The sequence below is a fragment of the Acanthochromis polyacanthus genome, chromosome 2, assembly GCF_021347895.1.
Source record: "Acanthochromis polyacanthus isolate Apoly-LR-REF ecotype Palm Island chromosome 2, KAUST_Apoly_ChrSc, whole genome shotgun sequence".
NCBI lineage: Eukaryota > Metazoa > Chordata > Actinopteri > Pomacentridae > Acanthochromis > Acanthochromis polyacanthus.
Window position 1 is genome coordinate 44040783 of NC_067114.1, and position 23927 is coordinate 44064709.

Sequence of the window (23927 nt, forward strand, 5' to 3'; positions counted from 1 at the left end):
CAATGAATAAATAAATAAATGTCATTATTCTCTTGGTTAAACTACATCTTATTTCTTTCAGATTGTCCACAAGGTGAATCTTTTATTTTATTTTCTTATCTTTATCTAGTCAAGATATATTTATGAGCTCATAAAGGGTCACATAATCCTTCATATTTTGAATATATTTGGAGATTTGTAATTTTTAAATCAGCATTATTGCATACAGTAAGTTTACAAAGAATGATAAACAATAAAAATGTGCATTTTTCAGTAATTAGTCAGCCTACAGCTGCTTTATCGCATCTTATGAATGAACATTTTGAAATGAACATGACTTTCGTGATGAGAACATTTCATAAAAAGTCAGACAGCAGTCTTAGTGAACCGTAAATAACAGCTGATGTATTTATCTGTCTGCTGACAAGCTGCTGTAAAGGAAAAAAGATGAGAACAGATACCTGAGTAAAGCCTTATGTAATGGAAAAAACAAATATCGGCCATGAGCTGCTCTGTAATGATCCTGTCAGCTTCGTTCCTGCAAGACTGACATCATAAACACTTCACAGCATCATTACAGGCGACATCTGTTGTCTGTCTGGGAAGATGTTGTGGAATTACCGCGTCCACTGTGACAGCTCCAGTCTCAGTAAACACATTAGCTTCAATGCACATGCAGATAATAATTCCAACAAAGGAATCATTCCGAGTAAGTCACTCGTCGATGCACAGAAAATCATTTCTGCTCCTAATGTCCTCAGAACCTTTCAGTCAACTGACAGTTTTTTCCTCCTCTGGACTTTCCTCATCACTCCTCACTGTTTTTCTCATTAGCATGTCTTTATTCCCCCCCAAATGCACTTTCCACTTCCTCTGCCAGCACTTTTCCCGTGCTGCTGTTCACTCCGGACTCACGAGAGCAAAGCAACAGAACCTGATTGAACTGAACCGTTTCAGGAGCAAATGAAAGCCTAATGGAAGGAACGGGTTAAGCATCTCAGTGCTGATATGGGAAAAGTTCATCATTACATTTTCTGAGCAGACTGTGTGACTGTAGATAACGCTGAGCTCCTGCAGCTTTCTGGGAATTTCTTTGGAAGTTTGTTAGTTTGGCAGCCGACATGCCCACTTTTCTCACCAGGAATGCGCCCGTGTTCGCTGTTCCGGAGCCGAAACTCTGGTACCTCCTGCTAAACCTCTGCTTCTGTGTAACTGGGTGGCCTCACGGTGAGTAAAAGAAAACAGTCATTGAAGGTTTGATTGAAAGTTGTAGAGGGTCTTTGTCTTTTCTTTGTGAAACTGTTGCAAACACCTACCAAGAAATAAGCATGCTGACTTAGTTTGCTGACTAACTGGGGAGTTATTTCATCATGATGAGTCACTTCTTCTGCTTGTCTGAGCTCATGCTTCTACGTGCCTCACTGAAATGAGAATTTGGACGTGGTTTGAAGTTTTAACTATCTAGGAGGCTGTTGCATTTTATTTAGCACAGAAATCCTTCTATTAATGTGCAGAATTAAAGCTGGGAACATGAAAATTGGCTGTTTCCCTTTCAAATTTCAACATGGGTCTACTTTTTTGCTGCTTTTTTTGTTTGATTACTGTGTTTGATTGACAGATAACCTACAACAGAACATGTAGTCACTAAGGTATTGCGATTGCATTCAAAAAGAGAGGAAAAACTGGCATTTTTAGCTGGTGTTAGGTCATATTTGAACCTGTTTCTGTATACTAAACTGCTCAGTTTGGTACATCATTGTAGGTCAACTCAAATATGAGGTTTCATTTACAAGACTTGCTTCAAAATCAAAATCAAATGGATTTTTTCCCAAGTAGATTTTTCACATTAAAGGAATTTGACTTGGTGTTCTAGTGCATTTCAGTAAAACAGTAGTAAATACATTTAAAAGGGTTGCCAGTCAGTAGGTGTTAAGTGTAAGAAGATGAATAAGAAGCAGTGTTAAAGGTCAAATAATACCATCAGATAACATTAAAATCTGCACCTCTGTAATAACAAAAATACATCATTTATTGGCTGTAAATGACTTTATTGTGTCTAATTAAAAAAAAACACCTGCACCAGCCTAATCCTGTAAAAAAAAAAAAAAAAAAAAAAAAACTGCACACCCGGCCATAATTCTGTCACTTTTTACTAAATTGCAGGCAGTTTTGGTACAGATCAGATGAGAGACCAGCGTGGAAACAAATTTTGAGGAAAATATAACATACCTGATCAATAAAAATATACAGCATGGTTCAAAAATGGTTTGGAGAGAAGCAAGATGTTAGACGATACATTGGCATGGTGTTTAGTGTAAGAAGCTAAATAAGAAGCAGTGTCATCAGATGACATTAAAATCCTCTAGAGAGACTTATTTGTATCTGTAATAACAAAAGTACATCATTTATTGGCTCAGATAACATTAAAATACTATAAAGAGACTTATTTTTACCTCTGTAATAATAAAAATACATCATTTATTGGCTGTAAGTGGCTATATTGTTGTTTGACAGCCAACAGCAAACCAAGGTGTTAGAAACCAGATGCGTCCACAGGTGGTTCTTAAGTTCAAGGATTTTTTTAATTTATTTTGCTTCCACAGCTCTGACAGCAGACAACTGCCCGAGCTCCAAGTGGAACGTCATGTGTCGCCCCTGTTGTGAATACGACCTGATCCAGTGTCGGTGTCCCTCGAAGGGAACGAAGGTCGGATACACCGTGCCCTGCTGCCGCAACGCTGTAAATCAGTGCGACCCTTGTATCATTCACCCAGGTGAACCGTCACATTCACTTACAGGTGTTACTGACCTGCGACGTGCTTCTTTTGTTCCCTTGTTTGCTGCTCATGCTCCTCCTCTGCTGCTTTCAGAGACCAGATAATACACTTTTTAGGGTTTTTAGATTATATTTTGTTGGAAAAAGCCTATTTTTTTAGTATAATCTAAATTTTTCAGGTGTTATAAATAAATAAATTGACCTCAAAGTGTCAAAAAAGATTTCCGCTTTCTGCTTTTGTCTTTGCCAGGCTGCAGCCTTTTCGAGAACTGCAAAACCTGCCACAATGGAACATGGAAAGCGAATGATGACTTCTTCGTCAATGGAAAGTATTGCACAGAGTGCCGTGAAGGCTGGAGCGGAGGGGACTGTAAAAGTGAGTTAAAGTGATTTACTGCAGAGTTGCTGTGAGGCCTTGAATCTGATGTTCTTAAACTCGCTGCTGATGAGAAAGCATGGATCAAACTTTGCACATGTCTCAGATGTACTCATTTATGAATTCTGAACAGCTGCACATCATCATGCTACGGTGTTAAGTGTTCCTGTGCACCATCTGTTGAGCTTTGTTTCAATATTAGATTGCGTTTGCCAATTAGAAAACAGATTTTGCCACTATAGTGTTAATTGGGTGAGGTAAGACAAGATAACATAGCAAAATATAACATAACATAGCATAGCATAACATAACATACCATAGGATAGCATAACATAGCATAGCAAAGGATAGCATAACATAACACAGCATAGCAAAATTTAGCATAACAAAACATAGCATGGCATAGGATAGCTTAGCATAACATAACATAGGATAGCATAGCATAGGAAAGCATAAATTTCTCCTTTGTGAGATTAATAAAGTCTATCTTATCTTATATCATGACATAGCATTGGATATTTTCACATAACATAGGATAACATAACGTAGCATACCATAGGATAGCATGGCATAACATAGCATAGAATACTTTTACATAACATAGCATAGCAAAGGATAGCATATCATGAATAGCATAGGATAGCATAGCACAACATAACATAGGATAGCATAACATACATAACATAACATAGGATAGCATAATATAACATAGCATAACATAGGATAGCATAACATAACATAACACAAAGCTTTATTAATCCCAAAGGAAATTCTTGAACCAGATGTTGCTCAGAATCAAACAAAATGACTAAACATAATAAATACATTTCCTAAAAGTAGAGCATTACGATATAATTATGACACATTGTAAAATAAATCCGCTAAAACAAAGCTAGAATAGAGCAGCAAACAGCTAATTTGGCAAATATACAAAAATAGTAAATCATTTCACATCTTATTATAAAATATTTAAAATAATATTGCACATTACAGTGGCAGCAGGAACCAGAAACACCTTTTAATATTACAAGAACTCTCTTTGACAAAAGAAATGCTGAGGGAAAAAATATTCAGTTTTGTAGAAGTTAAGGAAACTTAATCCCCATGTAATTTTAAATAAACCTCCTTAGTATCTATTAGGAATTATACTATTAATTTGTGTAACAGATGATATGGGACTATCATCATAATGACTTCTAATAAGACTGCCACATCCTCAGTTGCAATGCATGAAAAGGACACTTGGGGGCGACAGTGCTTTTTTATTTGGCAGCCACAGCTTGTGTCTCACTAAAAACACTGAAATAATAACAAGGAGTCCTTTTGTTCTGAGTCTTTTGAAGCTTCAGTTATTAGCATTATGATACAGCAGCTGTCACGCCGAAACCATTTAAATCAAATAGTAAATTCCACTGCAACATCATACAAACTACTATCTGAGTTTAAAAAAGAAAAAACAGGTTTCCCAAGTCGCCACGCCTCCTCTTATTCACTCTTGCTGTATTTTTCCATCCTCTGTTTTTTCATGGCCCAAGGGGGGGAGAAATGCCACTTGGATGCCGTTCTATCGGTTTGATGTAGACAAGAGAAGGCCTGGAGCCATTGTGCAGATTCTTTTGTCCTGTTGTGCACTTTAAAAAAAAAAGTATAATAGACAAACTGAGGTGATTGAACTATTCTACAAGCTTAAACCTTTGTTGTTTTGCTTTTCTCAGCCCTTTGAAGAACACACATCTGCACGAACACGAGCAGGATGTTAATAATCGTTATTATTCAAGTGGCTGGTTGGGTCCCGTCATTTTATAAATTCTTGGTTATTATCTGCCGTCTTACCCAGCATTCCCGTAACGGCCAAAATCTGCAGCTCCACTGTGATAAAGACACATTTGGATGGGAATGTACATGCACTAAGCGAAGGTAATTATAATTCTCCTGTGGGCAGCATGCGGAGGCGTCCTTCAGCGAGCTCAGGGTCACATCGCCCTGGAGAGTTACCCAACCAACGCCCGGTGTGAATGGACGCTGCGGGTGGAACGAGGCAGCAGCATCCAGCTCAGGTAGGCCACTTTTTCCAAGGCCGTGGTACATTAAAGCCATTCTCGAATGGCAAACAGAACAAATTTAATGAGTCTTCATTTGAAAAAGCTCTAAAGTAACAACGTGGTATTAAAAGGACCGCTGAGCTTCAGATGAGTCAGTAAGTCTGGAGATTGTTGCAGGATTCATTAAAAACACTCTGAAGTTGAGATTCTTTAGAGTTCAAATTGACATTTAGGCTCAAATTGTGGCAAGAATTCCAAATAAGCAAGTGCTTTTTTGATAAGCTTTGTTTTTCTACTTGTGTAGTATTTGAGCAGCATAAGAAGGCATAAATATAGTCTCTGACTCAAAACCAACCTGTAAAATGTGGAAATCCTTTCCAAATCTGACATTTGGACTGACATTAAGAAGACCTACGTATCTGTAACGCTAATCCTGCCTTGTAGGAAAGACCGAGGTAGAGGATTTGTTTTGTTTTTATGTGCTTCTGAATTGGCTCTTTGGGGATCAACTCACCATCGGTCTGTCAAGTGAAGTTTACGGTGGAAGTAAACTGAGTCCTGTGTGGTGTTTACACACTTCTGAAATAGAAAAATCACACTGTCCCTGCTGTTGCGCTGCAGGTTTTCACTCCTCAGTCTGGAGTCTGACCACAACTGTCGCTACGACTACGTGGAAGTGCGCGACGGCGACGACCTGAACTCTCCTGTGATTGGCCGGTTCTGTGGGGATCGGCCGCCTCCTCCAATCAAAAGCTCCGGGAACGTTTTGCACATTCTGTTCGCCTCAGACGGCTACAACAACTTTGACGGATTTGTTCTTACTTTTCAGGAGATTGCAGGTATAATCAATGTTAAGGCTACTGATAAAGTCCATCTGCAAGTAATGGATACAGGACAGACAAAATAACAGAAACACTCATACATTTACCTCAAACTGAACACTCTCTTTTAAATGCTTCTGTTAAGTTTAGATCCAAAGTGTTGGATTGTCTTGCATTATATGTGCTGTTCCTCTTCTTCTGACGGTCTGCAACAGTTCTCAGTGTTTGCCTGCACAACATTTGCCCCTTTTCCTTGCAGCCTCCTGCACAAAGCAGCGATGTGAGACGGACTGTCAATGACACAGATTTATCATTCCCGCTCCTCTCCTCCCCCGTTTTCTCTGAAGCAAATCATGCATCTAACTTGCATCACATTTATCCTTTTTTTTTCACTCAGTAGGTATCGACTCCCGCTGGCTGACCTGAACAAATCAAAGTAGTGCAGCATGAATGAGTGTCACCAATATTTCTGTAAAGAATAGTTAAACGTACGGGGTTCCTCAGGGCAGCATCCTGGAGTCATTATTCTTTTCACTACAGCAGTTGATTTTAAAGCTTTTCTGATGTCTTTGTTTATGCAAATGATAGTCTGTTATTTCTATCAAAGTACAAGATATGCTTGTCTTTATACAGGAGGTCCTCAACTTATGTCGGAGTTCCGTTCCGTTCCGACATAAGTCAATTTTTACCTTAAGTCGGAACTCCAGCAAAAATGTAAACAAAGCTGTTACGTGCATCACAATATCGATCAGGTCAAAAGTCATAAATTCCAATGACTTTTATGCATGTGTGACTCATTTTAAAAGAGAATAACAGAATACGGTGCACTGTTTTTACAACTAGAGTGTTTTTTATTCTGATTTCACTTCCATGGAGATGGCTTTCCTTTTTTTTTAAAGCACTGCCATCAAAAGAGTCTGACTTACACTTGGAAGCCATAATGAAGGGCAAAAAGTTAGCGAATGTAGCACAATCCAAGGTGGCGAGCAACCCGCGAATGTAAACAAAGCTGTCCTATAGCACCGTGTGACAACGTATTCGTCTGCTAGCCAACTAGTTCCCTATAACCAGTTTGGATGTAACAACGAAACGCCGTACGTCGTAAAATGAGGACCTGTAACCAGTGTCCGACATAACGATGAAACGCTGTAGGTTGAGGACGTCGTAAACCGAGGACCTCCTGTCGTCTGCTGTTTTTCAGATTTATTTAGGAAAATATAGCACATTATACATATGATACATGCTGGACTACAGTCTTAACAAACTAACAGCTGATTGTTTTGTCAAATGAAATAAGTAGTTAAAGAAATGACAAAGCATGAAGTTTAATGTAGAAAAATTTAACTTGACAGATTCATGCAGATCTGCTAGTCTGACAAATACTGCATAAATTAAAATAGAATAAAACATGTTGCTTACAAATTACCCTTAACCAGACATCAGAACTTTGCAAACTGAAAAACTTTAATCACTTTTGTTTCATTTATGTTCATTTAAAAACTGTAATTGTATAAATCATGGCTCATTAATGACATATTTTAGGTCTTAAACTTACTTGAGAATCTTTCTAAATTTTTAATTTTATTTCCTTTAAACCATCTTTTATTTCTTCAGTATTATTTTTTACTTTTTGACACTTTTGTTCTTAAATGACAAACATATCTGTTTCTTAATCCTGATGATATTACATCTGTATGCTTTATTTTGCTGCTTTTAGATGCACTTTGTAACCGAAGCGCTCTATGAATCAACGTTAATATTATCAGAATTACTTTGACAATGCTCAGATTTGTTTTTCAGGTGTGTCTTTTATTTGTAAAATGTCTCCATAGGTTCTACCAATAAGAATGCAGCTTGTTCACTCCCAGAAAAACCTCTGAATGGATATCTGCTGCCTGTATTTGGCCCAAAGGAGGAGCTTGTGTTGGTGAACCACAGGTGTCGTCCACCTTTTATTCTGACCGGCAGTGAGCAGAGGAGCTGCCTGCCTAATGGCACATGGAGTGGTTCAGTCCCCTCATGTGTAAAAGGTACTTTCTTCCCTCCATATGGATCCCGTTCCGTGTTACTGGGCTGTATAAAAACCACACACGGAATTTATTTGGGGCCGTTTTTTTCTCCACATGCAGGCCAAACAAGCCCGCTCCGGTGCGGCCCTCCGCCCAAATTGCTCCACGGCTACCACAGAGCTGCTGGAGGCGCAGAGTCGATCGAGTTTTTCTGTAAAAACTCCTACATTCTGAGTGGTAACCGCCGGAGTACCTGCCTCCCTAATGGATCCTGGAGTAGCAGGTCATCCAAGTGTGTGAAAGGTAGCTGTTTTCAAAAACACATTTGGGTGGGAACACACTGTTACACACACACACACACACACACACAGCCTATTTTCCCACTCCGTTGCTGTGTGGGGACATCAGAGCGTCGCTGACATATAGTGAGTCCCGCTATTTGTTTCTATGAGTCCCAATTTACCTGGAAATTCACATATTATGACGTAAAACAAAAAAAAACAAAAAAAAACGGTGCTTTGTTAGTAAAGATGCTCATGAATTTGTCCTTGTAACTGATGGTTGTCACTGATATTTAAAGCATATAATCAGTTGTGTTTGTTGTGTAAATAACTTGCATTTCTGCTCATATCCTTGCATTTTGCTGATTGTTAATTAGTTCTTGATTCGCTCCTACAGTCTGTCGAGAACCCAGAGTGTCTGATCTTGTGCGGCAAACTGTTGTGAAGTCACATCTATTAACAAGGTATGTTTCATGCGTGTAATTCCACAATGTCATCACAATTAAAGCCTTTATGTGGGATTTTATTTGCGTTATTTTGCAGGTTATGTTTGGAGAATAATTATATAATGTCGAAAAAAATACACTGTCAAAAAAAAACACTGAAGTTCTGGTAGCTCAGGCACCAAAAACTACTACAAAGTAATAAAAAAAATCAATTTAAATGACAAAATAATAATCTATAGCCTTAATTTCTCTGTGTTTGTTTATTTTTGTTTTTAGTTATTTATTTTTATTTTTGGTAAGTTTGTTTTGTGAAAAATTTTATGAGATTTTTTTTGAATAATTTTATATTATTGATACTCAGGCTTCACACTATAGACAAATAACATTATTATTTAGGATTTATTTTGTAATGTCAATGTAAAAAACATCTTCAAAAATGCAGAAAAAAATCTGTGACAAAGCAAACATTTAGTAACGTTTAATTTTTCAGTTTTTTGTTTTGTATATTTTATTTATTAGTTTGTTTGTTTTTTGAAGTGAGCTGCTGTCTATATGTTGACTTCAGGCCATTATCTAAAATATTTTTGTGATATTTGTGCAGTGTGGCGTGCATTACTATCTGCCAGTGTCTTTATATTGCTTATTTTAATGGGAACATTATTGCAATTATTATTGCATTATTACAATATTTTTGGTGTCTAAACAGCCAAAAAATAATCATTTTTATAGAGTATAGTGCGCTGATGATCGTCTCAAAAACACAGAATCAGACGCCAGAAGTTTCTACATCACAAATCTAAGGAACCACTCTTGCAGGGTGGAGCGTTTGCATGAATTACTTAAAGATGTGTGGCTCAATTTGTCTAATATTACAACTTGCCTTGCATATTGTAGAGTAGTTTTACAGTGTTTGAGTTTTTGCAGAGCAGAACATCAAATGCTGACAGATTTCCTCTAATGAAATTTTATGAGCACTAAAATGAATCAGACAGTCCACCTCTAAGAAGAGCTCAGATGTTCAGTGCTGACCTTGGGGTAAAAAACAAAAAAGAGCAACAAGACTGTTTACGAGAAAACAGCAAATAGGTTTTGTTCCATCTGCTGATGAAGGCCAATTGAAAACTCTGGAGCATTTCCTGGAAGTGAACCTTGTGCTTTTGTCAGACAACCTTTTAGCATCCTAAGGTATGCTCCGCTGCTGTTTGGATTTATAAATGTATTCGTATAAAGATAAGCAGTTCTCTTCCCACAGAGACAGTTCAGAGCAGAGACTCCACCTGTCATCCAGGTACAGCTTCCACGACCTGCTGTCAGCCGGATTCATCCCTCTGACGTCGAACAGACAGTCCAGCGGAGATGACGCCGCCTTGGAGGAGATTCCTCGAGGATTTCATCCCGTCTACACCAGCATCGAGTACAGATGTGCTTCACCTCTGTACCGAACCAGCGGAGCCTCCAGACGCACCTGTCTGAAGACCGGCAGGTGGAGCGGAGGCCACGTTACCTGTTCACCAGGTGAGATCAGCAGACAGGAAGCAGAAACCCATTAAACCGACAGAATAATTGATGAAAAAAGCTCCATCCTGCAAGATTAGTTCCTGAAATTTGTGGTATTTACACAGTAAAAAATGTAATAAATGTTAAAAAAAAAAAAAATTTTCTGGCACCAAAACATACTGTACAATAATGGAACAAAACTGTGTTGCAAAAATAAAATAATTTTTCATAATTGAATAATATATTTAATTATATAGAATAATTTAATTGAAATAAATCTTAGTAAAATTACAGAACCAGCACTACTTCTTCTGTTATTAGTCACTACTTGTTCTAGAAATATATTTACAGTATTAAACTTGAATTTAACAGTTTAATATAATAAATAAAATGGAAAAATTTGTGACTGTATTTTAGCTGTGTTTTTATGTGAAAACATTTCAGTTTTCTTTTTGAAAAATGGGAATGTTACGGTTTATTACTTCACATCACACGTGTAATTTAAAGTCTGTTTTTTAATGTGTTAATGTTTTCATGTATTTCAATTCTGTAAAATAGAAAGAAAAAAATCTGCAAAATTACAAATGTACAGTTTTATGTCGTTTCACTTTAGCTGACTGCTTATTCTGCTCATGATAAGCCTTCCAGATTATAATAACATTTTTAAGTACTTTCCTTTTAAAGAATCTCAAAGTTCTTCAAGCACACAATAAAAACACTACAAACATTTAAAATTACAATTTTAAAAAAGAATAATGTCATTTTACCTGAGATCATGTGTATATTTTTGGCTGTCTGATGTGTAATGAAGGATATTTACTTGTGTGAAAGCAATTAAATTACCGACATACATAGCAACACCAAAAATAACAACTCTAGAAAAATATTTAAATTATTAATGTTGATTTTAAGTTTCATCGGAGAAAAAAATGGAAATACTGTAAAACTTCTTTATGACTTTTTGTTTCTATTTAATATTAGCCATGAGACATGTAAATTCATTGTCTATTCCTGCAATTAAAAAATAAAAATTCCTCCTAAAAAACTACCAGATGTCTTACAGATTTATAATTTTATGTCTCAATGGTTAACATAAAGTCTGCATACTTCATACTTTCTTTCTCCTCTTTGTCCTCCTCACAGTTTGTGGTAAATTAGACTCTTTCAGTCCACTCAACCTCTCCGACACTCAGTGGCCGTGGCACGCAGCCGTCTACATCCGCTCGCCTCCAGATCACACTGTGAGCACCCTCGGGTCCCCTGGAGGGGCCATGTTGGACCAGCAGGGGGCCTCGGAGGAGTCCTCGTTCTGGGTCCTGGCCTGCAGCGGGGCCCTGGTGGCCCAGCGGAGGGTCCTGGTGGCGGCTCAGTGTGTGTTCAGCAAGGACGAGCAGCAGCTCCTTCACCCCCAGCACGTGAAGGTTGTGGTGGGCGTACACCGGCAGACGGCCGGGGATCGGCTCAAAGGCCTGCATCAGCTCAGGGTACAGCTCAGTCCACACCGAGGTTTCACTGACAGTTACGTTTAAGTTACATGACGAGGGGAAAACCAGGCTAAAGGCCTAAATATTATGACTCCTCTCAATGAGAAAAAATACCAAAAACATGCTTCTAATTGTGTGTACAGTTTTTTGTTTTGTTTTTTTCATATTTCTGTGACACTAATGTTTGCAATGACAGCGAAATCATGATGAAATATTAAGCAAGGAGCGTTTGAAAAGAAAATGACTCATAAATAATGAATAATGAATAATGTTATAATACAAATAATCAGCCTCAATTCTGCAGAAACGTGGTATTATTAGTTTTCGGCTGGACTTTATTATATAATTTTAATTAATAAAAAAATTAATAATAAAAATCTTGCAAAAATGCCAGAATATTGTTGGAAAACTAGTAATTCAGCTTCTGAATGTGGGATTTTTTTTTTAAGTTATGCATCTTATCTGGGTGGAATGGAGGTTTTGTCTGGAGAAAAATTACAAAATCTAAAAAAAAGAACTACACCGTACAATCACCAAAAATAGATAAAAAAATTAAATGTGTAAAAGTGTAGCAGCTGGGGGCACCAAAAACACTATAAGATAATGAGCACAATAATTTCACATTATTATTTTGTTGTTTTGTTTTTTAATGTTTACTTTTGGATACCTACATGTGTAAAACAAGTTACTAATAAATATAGTTTATTCATGTTATAATGCAAATAATCTGACTTAATACTGCACAAAAGTGGCGTTGTTTGCTGAACTTTACTATATAATTGCAATGTAAAAAAATCTTGTAAAAATGCCAGAATACTGTTGTAAAACTAATATTTCAATTTCCAATTGCAACAATTTGCTGTTGATTTCAGATCATATCAAGTATCCATAAAAATCGTGTGTATTTGACAGTTTTTTGTGATGTTAAAAACTTTGTCCACCTATAAGACTAATAGATTTACTTTTGAAAAAAAATGTAAAACCAGATATTAAACAATATTTATTAGTATAGCTCCAATAATATGTTTTTTATTTTAGATTGCATCAAGTATAACGTGTATTTTTATGCTGCATTACATCAAATTTGTGTTTATTTGACGGGTCTTTAATGCTAGAAAAGTATGTCCACCTTTTAAAAGTCATAGATTTACCATTAAGACAGTTTTGAATCATTGTCATTAAACATTTGTGGTTATATTTACAATAATTACAATAACTGTTAATTTCAGATTTTGCTCATTTCCTTACATATGAATATTGTACATTTTATTGATTTTTTAAAATTTCTATCAGTACTTGAGACAGGTCAATTTTATTTTTCATCTATTTTTGCAATTTAATTTAGATTTTAGTGGATTTGAAAAAAAACTGAAAAAAATCTGTCTAAAGGAAAACATTTTGCAAAATTGCAAATTATCATTATTTATTTATTTTTACAGTGTACTGCTGTCTATGTGTGGGCTTTAGGACAATTACTTCAGGTTTTTAATGCTTAAAAAACTTTATCCACCTATAAAACTGATGGATTTACCGCTAAAATTATGAAATTGCAGTTATTAGACAAATGTTATTGATTATATTTACAATAATGAACTGTTACATTTAGATTTTATCAAGTATAACATAAAAGCATGTCGGCCTGCATACTGATATTTGACTGATAGTGACATTTAGAGATTAAAACCAGGTTAAATCAGTTTAAAGGCAGAATTAACACCTTTTAATGAGCAAAAGTACCAAAAATGTGCTCATTATGGTCTGTACAGTGGTGTAATGTCTTTTTGTTTCCAGGTGATGGAGCACAGTAAAGTTTGCCATCACTGCAAAACATCCCAAACAGCCGCGATAAAGTATTAGGCAAGGAGTCTTCATTAAATAAATATAATCTCCTGGATGAGTTTGTGTTTGTGAACGGTACAGGGAGAAATCCTTTGGCGTTCAGATGTGCACTTACAGCTTAAACCGGATCTGACCGTGTTTGATTTGGACGTGAAATATTTGTGCATCTTGACGCATATTATCAGATCCCGACTCATTTTCCAAAAACAACAAAACCGAGTGCGTCCTGTGTGGAATCAGGCTCTCTCAGGTATTCTAACTTTTTTTTATTTATGTCACTTCTCAGGTTTCAGACATCTCGGTTCACCCAGACTTTCCCTCCTCGCCGGACTCGGACGTCGCCGTGCTGAAGCTGAAAGACAAAGTCAAGATCAGCGAGCGAGTGCTGCCGGCGTGTCTGCCCCAAACGCAGGGAGGAGAGGTGACAGCTCAGGAGGCTTACGCTGTGAGGTGGATTTTAACAGACGGCCGCGAGCACCCGAGTCACTCCACAGCCGGCAGCCAGACGAGGCAGGTTGAGCTGAGCGATGCGGCCCAGTGTGAGAGACGGTTCGCTGGAGGGTCACGCTCCGCCGCCATCAGCGACAAGACGCTGTGTGTCGTTAGCAAACCGTCCACCTCTCCAGGCCCGTGTCCCGCCGTTATCCCAGGCATCACTGTCGCACCGGCCGGGGTTTCACCTGTGCTGTCGGGTCACGGGGAGACTCAGGGAGGCTCCGGAGAAACCTGGCAGCTCCTCGCTTTGGAGAGTTTAGTTCATGAGAAAACCAGCTGCGGCCGGCAGAGTCACACAGTTCAGATACGAATAGCTAACTTTCGAGATTGGATCGAGGAGAACATGAAATAATTACATGTCAAGGAAAGCAGTGAATGTCAGAGTCGGTGGAAACAGTGTAGATGACACGAAGAGAAGCAGAGAGCATAACATTAGAGATATTTTGTACCTTCTATCCACTTCAGTATCATGTAATCACGTCAATTACTCTCTCTTCTCTTCACAACCCAACATTAGATGACTAAGATGCTCACAGATCTTTGAAGGATTTGTCGAGAATGTATTTTTGAGATCTTTTTTCAGGGCTGCACGGTGGCTTGGTGGTTAGCACTTTCTGCCTTGCAATGAGAAGATCCCCGCCTTCTGGGATCTTTCTGCATGGAGTTTGCACGTTTTCCTTGTGCATGCATGGGTTTTCTTTTTCCTCCCATAGTCCAAAAACATGCTGAGGTTAAGTGGTAGCTCTAAATTGTCTGTAGGTGTGAATACGAGTGTGATTGTTTCTCTCAACGTGTAGCCCTGTGATATGCTGTTGACCTGTCCAGGGTGTTCCTGCATTCGCCCTAAAGGCTGCGTTATGCTTTCTGCATGAACAAGCTGCGCAGAAATGAGATGCTTGGAAATCCGCTCGACAGACCACGTGTGGCTTTATACTCCATGTGGCATCTGCTCACAAACTGCAGGGGGCAGTGTATCGCAAACACATGTCTACCTCGTCTGCTCTAACACTAAACTAGAGTAGAAGAAGTTTGACATTGCTTACACCACTTACAACATGGCATTTTACCGAATAGTTGCACTTTAGCAGTTAGCTTTCATCTCACACAATGACTTGTTCATAACCTGGTTGCCACGGTGATCTGTGTGATGGATCATACAAGTGTCTGTATTTCTGAACTTCTGCTGCTCAGAACTCCTGTTCTTCCACCAGCGTGACTCCGTCTGCATAGTTAGAAAAATTTGGAGGTGCACGACATGGAAATTTTTTGCTTGAGAAGGGGGCGTGGCTTCTAAAATGATGTAATTTGTCTGCACAGACCTTGCGGACGTGGCAAGCTTAAAACTAGCTTTAGTCAGCTGGGATGTGGTGCTTTTCCAGGAGCACCTATTCGACTCTACTCAGTTTGTGAGGTTTTCCAATAAGACGTAGTACCTGGTACCAGTTAACATTTTAGTACCGACTTGGCCGGGGTTCCAAGCGACCGCCGATAATGTGACGTCTACAGAGTGCAGGCCTCTGCTTGGACAGGGAGTGATGATGCTACACAGCATACATATTTTAATACCTAATAGCGATAAATTGCAGCCATTACAGGGTTGCAAACTGAACTGACATACGATAGCTATAGGGAACTAGCATTAGTTTATGATGCATCGTGTATTTCATATCCTCTTGACTTCGGCTTGATGCTGGTGTATCGCCTCTCCTGAGTGTTTCGACTTGCTGCCCCTCAGCTTTCTCTGACTCGCTGCTTTTACTCTGAATCTGACAAAAAGCCACAGACCGAGCAGCAGGTGTACCATTGCCTTGATGTCCTCCATTGTTCTGTTGTGTTTCTGTCACAAATGACATTAAGGGACTTCCGGGTCGCCATGCTATGAAGACTCCACCCACGATAAGGTGGTGCTCAATTGTAATGGACAACGACCTAAACCGAGCCGAGCTGAGTAGAGTCGAGCCGAGTAGGTGCTAATGGAAAAGCGCCTATAGTCTCCAGCCCCCTCCGACCCTAAGGAGGATTCAGCAGTGTTTAGATACTGGATGGACGGATGTCATTTTTCACATCTCTAGTGCTCAGTATCTCAGTTAACATCATCTGTTTCTTGTGGTTTTTTTAAATCTTCAGGAACTCTCTAGTCTCTGGATTCTGTGTTAAAACCAAAATGGATGTGACCGTCGGTGTTTAACAGATAAATAACCACAGTCTTTTTTACATAAAAGATGAGCTGAGTCCTTGTAGTTCCAGCTCTCCCTCCTGCTGAGGCTTCTTTTGGCAAGTCACTGAATCTCTGTCAGCTTCAGGCCTCTTACCTCCGACTATCTCTGAGACAAACAAGAATCACTATTTGCAAAGTCAGGCACACATTAGTACAAATAAGCATGAGTTTCTTTCTCTGCTTAGCGGAAATTATCACCTTAATTATTCAGTTTGCATGCCCAGTTGCAAATTTCCCCTCAAAAATCAATAAAAACTATATTTTTTCTGCCTGATTCAGAGCAATGACACCCACACAGCCCTTCAGTTAGCATGCACTAACAAATCATTTGCCTTATTTGCATGTATTTCCAAAGCAGTGCATGTGTGCACATGCACGGCGGTACACCATGTACCGGCTGCTCATCTGTAAATATGCACCGAACCTGTGTGTCTGCAGCGTGTTCGCATGTGAGGTTGCGCCTTCGTGAGTTTCTCTGCAGACTGTCCAACATGTGCTGTCATTGAGAAACACACTGAGAGGATTTGCTAAACTTAGCTCTTACTCCTGAGACGCAGACACCCGCTGTGCTCTCCGCGGCTTTGTGCAGGACACCTTTTAAGCCCAGCCAATTAAACAATGAGGAGCTCAGTGGTCGGTCTCTGCAACTTGCAAAGTGAATCGCCAGCAAATAAACGAGAGACAGCTCAAGATGTTGTATTTCTGCTGCAATCAACACAACAGAGAGAATGCAGGTTAAAATGCTTTACACTGCGGCCATTGCGATCCTTTTGCTCATCTTAAAATAGTAGAAAACCCTTACGCAAGCAAAAACACATACAAATAATGCAGAGTAAAGGCACATAAATTTGCAAGTTTTCACAATTTTTGCATTTAAACTGAAGTAATGAGCTTATGTTTTACAAAAGCAAAGGTCTCCATGTTAGTGCATGATGTCATGATGCTAAAAATGGGTGAAAGTCTGCTAATCTATTACTCTTTCACTGAGAGAACACCACACCCACACCTGAGAGGAGGCACTGACCTCTCATGTCAAATCCCCACCTCTGTGTGCGCATCGCCGAGCGCACTGTGCATGTGCAAGGTGTTTGTTTAGCTTGCTTAGATTTCTGCACCATAGAGTAGGAGGAACCTGCTGCAGCGCCTGATTTGTCTGCAAAAAACTCTGCTAACTGCTTGTTAACGCCGCACGAGGAAATTAATCAGGAAAAACCAAAAGTTTGAAGAAAAGAAGACTTTCACAGGTGAGCAGTTTGAGTTTAAGGATGCTGGAGGTTTATCTTACAAGAATATCAATGCAGCATGTAAATAACAAGCAGGTTAATTCATAATTTAAAGAACAATGCCGCCTGCAATGAATCTGATTTCCTCAGGGTGACCCAAACCTAATCTTCTCTTGTGCTATTTAGCATGCTGATACTGAATGGTGTTCCTCCTGCCGGTGAAGCTATTGTTGCACACAGCTTTGTGAGCGTTGTGACCCACTTCTGAGCATACCTGAATGTGATGCTCGGTTGTATTCCCACTCAGGTCAGCTCGGGGCGGCTGGCAAAGCGCCGACCAGTGAAAATCATCAGTGCACAAAGTTCTGAAATGAGCTGAGTTTGTTCCTTAACTCCTAAACTGTTGGTGAATTAAAAGATTAATGACTTCAGCGTCTCGAGACGGGAGCGAGTCAACTAGTGCGTTTCGTGGAAGGGACAGTTTCTGAAAGCAATGCAAAACTGCTCGCCTTGGGCCACATGTGCATCATTAAAGATATAGACTCCACGCCACGCTCCGAGAACTCAAGACGAGGCAGCAAGAGGATGAAGTTGAAACAAAAAGCCCAGAGGGGGTTACACTGTAAATCCCAAGGAAAGTGACTCAATGGCTGCACATCAGACTGCTTCTTCCTCTTTGCCTCTTGTTAGAGAACAAAACAGGTTTGCCCGGGAAGTAGGGGGCACTAGAGTGATAATCGCTAGTTAGTTGGGGTATTTTTCTTTTTAATCTTAACTTTTTGAAATATGCTTTTTTAAAATGTCATCATTGGTGGATGTAAAGACACTAAAGAGTTCTCTAGTCGGTGCAGCAGAGTTACCAATTGCTGCCTGACAAGCTGCTAATTGCCTCTGAGGGCAGCACGGAAAAGGATAAAGCAAAAAGCCAACAGGTTTGACACAAAGAAACAACAGGAAACCAAAAGTAACATGGGCTACATGGAGGGAAATTGTAATTAATTTGATAAAAGTGGTGTTTTTTTTTGTTTTTTTTTAGCAAACTTTTGGGTTTTTTTGTTATTCTTGTCTATATTTTGTTGACTTCTGAAGATCATTTTATTGCTCTGTGCAAAAAATAATGAATCAGCCATTCAATAGTGAGAGATCATATGAAAGTAGAGAACTAAAGTTCATTGCGGAAGCATGCTAGCATTAGCATGCAATATATTCTGGTGGTTAAGAAGCAAAATCAGATGGAGGTCAGAGGTGAGGACAGTCTGGGTTCTGACTGTCAGGTAATTGTCAACAGTTTAATTAATCATCAGCTATTTTAAACATCGACCCATATTTAGTGAAAAAAAGTCTCAATTTTCTGATTTTAGCCACTTAAGTTTTTATATTTTCAGGGCTTTTTTTCTGCCATTATGACAAAAAAATGAACATTTTTAGGTTTTACACAAAGCAAGAGGAAATAAATTTGCAAAATTGACTGACAACTAAGTGATTATCCGGTCGGCATGTTGGCCAACCCTAAACGCCCTAAATGAGGAGGAGGGATGCACCATCAACGTCCTCAAGGGAACAGTTATAGACTGAATTTATGAAGCAGGGTTGAGATGTTGAAATTGAGAACAAAGCGTTTTCAACTACATGGGAAAATTGTAATAATGAAGGGAACAGCGCAGTAAGAACAGCCGATAATCACCAAGAGTAACGGAAACAGGTTACGCTCCAATATCCATACTACCATACTATATAGTATACCAAAAGAAAGATCCTAATGTCACCTGTAGTATGGTATGATTTAAATCCAAAAGATAAAGCTAGTATTGAAACATTGCACTCATAAATGTATCTTTGCAAGTTACACCGTGTACAGAAGACTATTTGAAAATGAAAAACGCCAGACACACCCAGATGTCCAGCTACACCAGTATGGTTTGTCTGCGCAGTTACATCTTGAAGATCACGGCGTCTCGCACAAGGAAAAGAAAGTTTGAGTTGCAGAGAGCACACACAGAATGCTATGCTGTGCTAAAGTTTAAGGCCCAATATTGTGATGAAGCAGTTTGTCCCACTGCATGAATCAGCAGGTGAACACACTGTGGTAAGGGTGGCTGTAATACTAGTATTTAAAGTACAAAGAAAAACTAAACAGATCTTCTTCACTGAACGTAAGCATAAACTTTTAGTTAGTTTATTGTAAAGTTTGGTGTAAAAGAGCAACTGCAACCTAGCCGAGCCGCGCTAGACAACCCAAGGCAACGATTTTAATTCTCTGCCAGGGTGGGTCTAGTTACCCTCCATAAGGCTTGAGGCTGGATTCTCCTAAAACTGGCCGACGAATCACCATGAAGTGTAGAGTCAGAAGGCGGGCGTAACTAAGTGATGACAGAGGCGTGACGATTCTGACAGAAACAACCGGCAACAACTAGCCTAGCCGCGCTAGACAACCCATGGCAACGAATTTAATTCTCTGCCAGGGTCGACAACAAAAACGACAACAGTCGTTGAGCTCCATTAGCACCGACTCTGAATAATCTTTCTGTCAACATGACTGTAATATACTTGAGCTTCACCCATTGACTGTATAAATAAGGCTTCACCAAACTACCGCATCCTCTGATTTCCGGCGCTCTAGGAACTACGTCAGCCTATTCGTTGCGCTAATTGGTTGTATACCTACCCAATTGCTGCAGAGTGATTTGAAAGACAACCTTTTAGCCCGCCTCCCTCCCTGTCGAGAGTTCTTAGACCCTTGTGTCTTCAGACCTGGGTCTAGCGCGGCTAGGCTACCAGCAACCTAATATCAAAGTAAAATGTACATACAAGTCTGCTAATTCATACAGCTCAAAGATTAAATGGATGCAATCATAGAAATACCATTTTTTGCTTTACATATAACATGAACTATTGTGGATATAAAACATTTGTCACTGGGTTTGAACCTGCTTTGGTTTCCTCCACCAGTTTGCTGCCAGTCCAAACACTTCCAGGTTGCTGTGACTGGTGACTCTAAATTGCCAATGGAGGTGTGAATGAATCGTGAACGGTTGTCTGTTTCTATAAGTCAACAGTGTGACTGACTGGAGATCTGTTGTGGGTGAACCTCACCCTTCGCATAGTGTCGACCGGGATTAGCTTCAGTTCCCAGCATCCCTCTGAAAGTAAAGGCTAGTTGGATGGATACTGCACATTATTCTTTGTAGACAAAAATCACCTACAAAATTAAGATTGGCACTAAAATGAAACTTTAGAACAGAATAGAAATACTTTGTTAATCCCCAAGGGGAAATTTGGATGCAACAGCAGAAAGAGTGCAGTTCTCATGAGCATTAATACAGATTTTTTTTAAAAAAAGCAGAAATGTGCAGTAAATAAAAATAAACAATGAGAAAAGTATAAAATGCAAAATACCCTATGTAAAGTATGTACAAGGGTTTTATGTGTAGTGCAAAAGTAAACAAAGTGTGCAATTTCAAATTACAAAACCATTTACTAAAATGTTTTCTTGTTTTAATATTATTATATTACATAATACCTTTTTAATTATATTATTCTTGTCGTATATGATCATATTAAAACTGATAACTTCTGAGATATTTATCTGACAACGCGTCTTAATCAGCCACCTTTTTAAATGCGTTACTGTGCTTACTTTCTAAAACAAAGATTAGTCGTCAGATCACCTCCTAGCTGCAGCAGATTACAAAGTACTGCCCGTTATTCTGTCAGTTCAGCTCCATTATGTTCTTTACACTGCACACGGGCTTTCCTAGAAACATTTAAGTAGTTGAGATAATTCAGTCATGCATGTATAGATAATGTTTTAAACACAATTTAAAAGCAAAGCTCGTTAAATCCAGTAACAAGCTGGTCTGTATTTGCAGAGGGAGATCCCAGTCCTCAAAAAAACCTTTATTTCTAAGCATGTTCGGGATTAAAAACCATCATTTCCCCTATAGAGGAAGTCACAAACTAACTCATCATTGTTTAATATATGATACCTGAAAGTCTGACTTTGTTGATTGGGTTCAAAAATTATATTTCCATTTAATTGTTTTCAAAAATACAACAATGAAATCTTTACATGTGTGGGATCATTAGAAGAGCTTTATCTTGACAGTGTTTCTGCTGCATGTTGATATCAGTTCTCATCACCTAGACACTTTTCTCCTGCAGGTGAACCAACTTTCTAATCCCACTGCGACTTTTATATTCCAGACACAAAAAACACTGTAAATTCAGAGCTCCGGGTCTATTTTCTCTCAACATCTTGGATGCATTTTACTCTTAGAGCTTAGAGAGAGCGAGACAACGACTCTGCGCACTGATTAAGAAAATTACAGAAAGACGCCACATTGAAAGGCTTTAATTCACTCCCAAATGGGTTAAATCCTTTCACTATTCTGTACAATTTAGTCAGCACCTCCTCTCCAGGTTCGACCAATTTAAAATGCTTTTTTAGTCATTTAATATTCCACCTCTTCCATTTGCCTTTTCACGGCCTCGGGCATGAGGCAAATTATTAACCTTTAAACGTGCAATTACTCTCAGTAGGCACAGAAAGCATCAGGAGGCTGAACAGCGGCGAGAGGCACCTTGACATGTGTCGAGCTATAATTTACAGATGCAGCCACTAAGTTCAGCTCTCTTCCTATTTTTTCGTGTCTTTAATGAACTTTCACAGGGCAGTAAGTGGCAGTGACTGCAAAGACCCGCAGTGTCTTGACTGGAAAAAGGAACAAAAAAAACGAAACTTAACATTGATTAAAGCTTGATATTTCATTCAAACAAGATTTTGGAGCAGTTAAAATGTTTATTTTATGATATTAATGCTATTATTGCTTCAAGATAAGCTACACTTTCTTCAAATTTCAATGCACAGAGATATAAGCTGATGCCACAACAAGCACGTGCACGAAATTCAGCTGAGAGAGAACAAGAATTGGGTGGAAAGCGCATTTCCTTTTCTGCTTCGAGTGGAGGGCATGATGGCAGAGCGAGTCAAGAGCTGCTTATCCCATCGGAAATTTTTTAATTGTACATCTCCTGCATAAGTAAGAGCAGTTAACTGTCGTAATGAGGAGCCGGAGCTGCAACGCTGGATCGCATCCAGCTGAAAACCTGCTCTTACAAGATAGATGACATTAAAATCAGCACTGAAGCATCCACATGTGTAACCTGCAGCTCGGAGTGATGTGTGCATGCATGACGTCACATTTCTGCATGTGCAGTGTATATCTTTGTTAAAATTTAACCTAAAAGTCTGAGCCAAATATCAGAAATTCATGATTAAATTAAACAAGACAATTCTCTAATATACACTACCAGTCAAACGTTTGGACAGACCTTCTCATTTAATCTTTATTTCATGACTGTTTACATTGTAGATTCTCACTGAAGGCATCAAAACTATGAATGAACACATATGGAGTTATGTAGTAAATAAAAAAATGTGAAATAAGTCAAAAATATTTTTTTCTTTTTTACATTAATAAAAATAACCACCCTTTACTTTGATTACTGCTTTGTGCATTCTTGGCATTCTCTCCATGAGCTTCATGAGGTAATCACCTAAAATGGTTTTCACTTCACAGGTGTGCCTTTTCAAGGTTCATTTGTGGAATTTCTTGCCTTCTTAATGGGAGTTGTGTTGTACAGAAGTCAGGTTGGTCCACAGTTGACAGTCCTATTTGACAACTGTTAGAATCCAGATTATGGCAAGAACCAATCAGATCAGTGAAGAGAAAGGACAGCCCATCATTACATCAAGAACTGAAGGCCAGTCAGTCCACAAAATTGCAAAAACTTTGAATGTATCCCTAAGTTCAGTCGCAAAAACCCTCAAGCACTACGATGAAACTGGCTCACACGAGGACCGCCCAGGAAAGGAAGAGTCTCCTCTGCTGCTGAGGAGAAGTTCATCTGAGTCACCAGCCTCAGAAATGGCAAGTTAACAGCAGCTCAGATCAGAGTCCAGATAAATGCCACACAGAGTTCTAGCAGCAGACACATCTCTACATCAGCTGTTCAGAGGACACTGACCAATCAGGCCTTTATGGTCAAATAGCTGCTAAGAAACCACTACTAAGGAAAAGTAACAAGCAGAAGAGATTAGTTTGGGCCCAGAAACACCAGAAATGGACATTAGACCAATGGAAATCTGTGCTTTGGTCTGATGAGTCCAAATTTGAGATCTTTGGTTCCACCTGCCATAGAAAAGGTGAATGGATGATCTCTACATGCATGGTTCCACCATGAAGTATGGAAGAGGAGGTATGATGGTGTGGGGATGCTTTACAGGTGACACTGTTGGGGATTTATTCCAAATTAAAGACACACTGAACCAGCATGGCTACCACAGCATCCTGCAGCGACATGCCATCCCATCCAGTTTATGTTTAGTAGGTCCATCATTTAGTTTCCAACGGGACAATGACTCCAAACACACCTCCAGGC

General features: G+C 39.0%; 1 protein-coding gene across 1 annotated transcript; it reads left to right on the forward strand.

Annotated features, from left to right (window-relative positions):
* Positions 1-352: 352 nt before the first annotated feature.
* On the forward strand, positions 353-22988 carry pamr1a (peptidase domain containing associated with muscle regeneration 1a). Its single transcript, XM_022204008.2, has 11 exons — positions 353-1206; positions 2583-2753; positions 3006-3131; positions 5074-5188; positions 5795-6012; positions 7827-8024; positions 8124-8306; positions 8682-8748; positions 9983-10245; positions 11371-11711; positions 13837-22988. Exons 1-11 carry the CDS (start codon positions 1101-1103, stop codon positions 14395-14397), a joined length of 2349 nt encoding a protein of 782 aa, XP_022059700.2. The 5' UTR covers positions 353-1100; the 3' UTR covers positions 14398-22988.
* Positions 22989-23927: the final 939 nt, after the last annotated feature.

Bases quoted from the DNA above. Each gene is read 5' to 3' on its own strand.
- pamr1a (XM_022204008.2), top strand. From the start codon at position 1,101: ATGCCCACTTTTCTCACCAGGAATGCGCCCGTGTTCGCTGTTCCGGAG. The intron at 1,207-2,582 runs GTGAGTAAAAGA...TTGCTTCCACAG, and splicing joins TGTAACTGGGTGGCCTCACG to CTCTGACAGCAGACAACTGC. The intron at 8,749-9,982 runs GTATGTTTCATG...CTCTTCCCACAG, and splicing joins AAGTCACATCTATTAACAAG to AGACAGTTCAGAGCAGAGAC.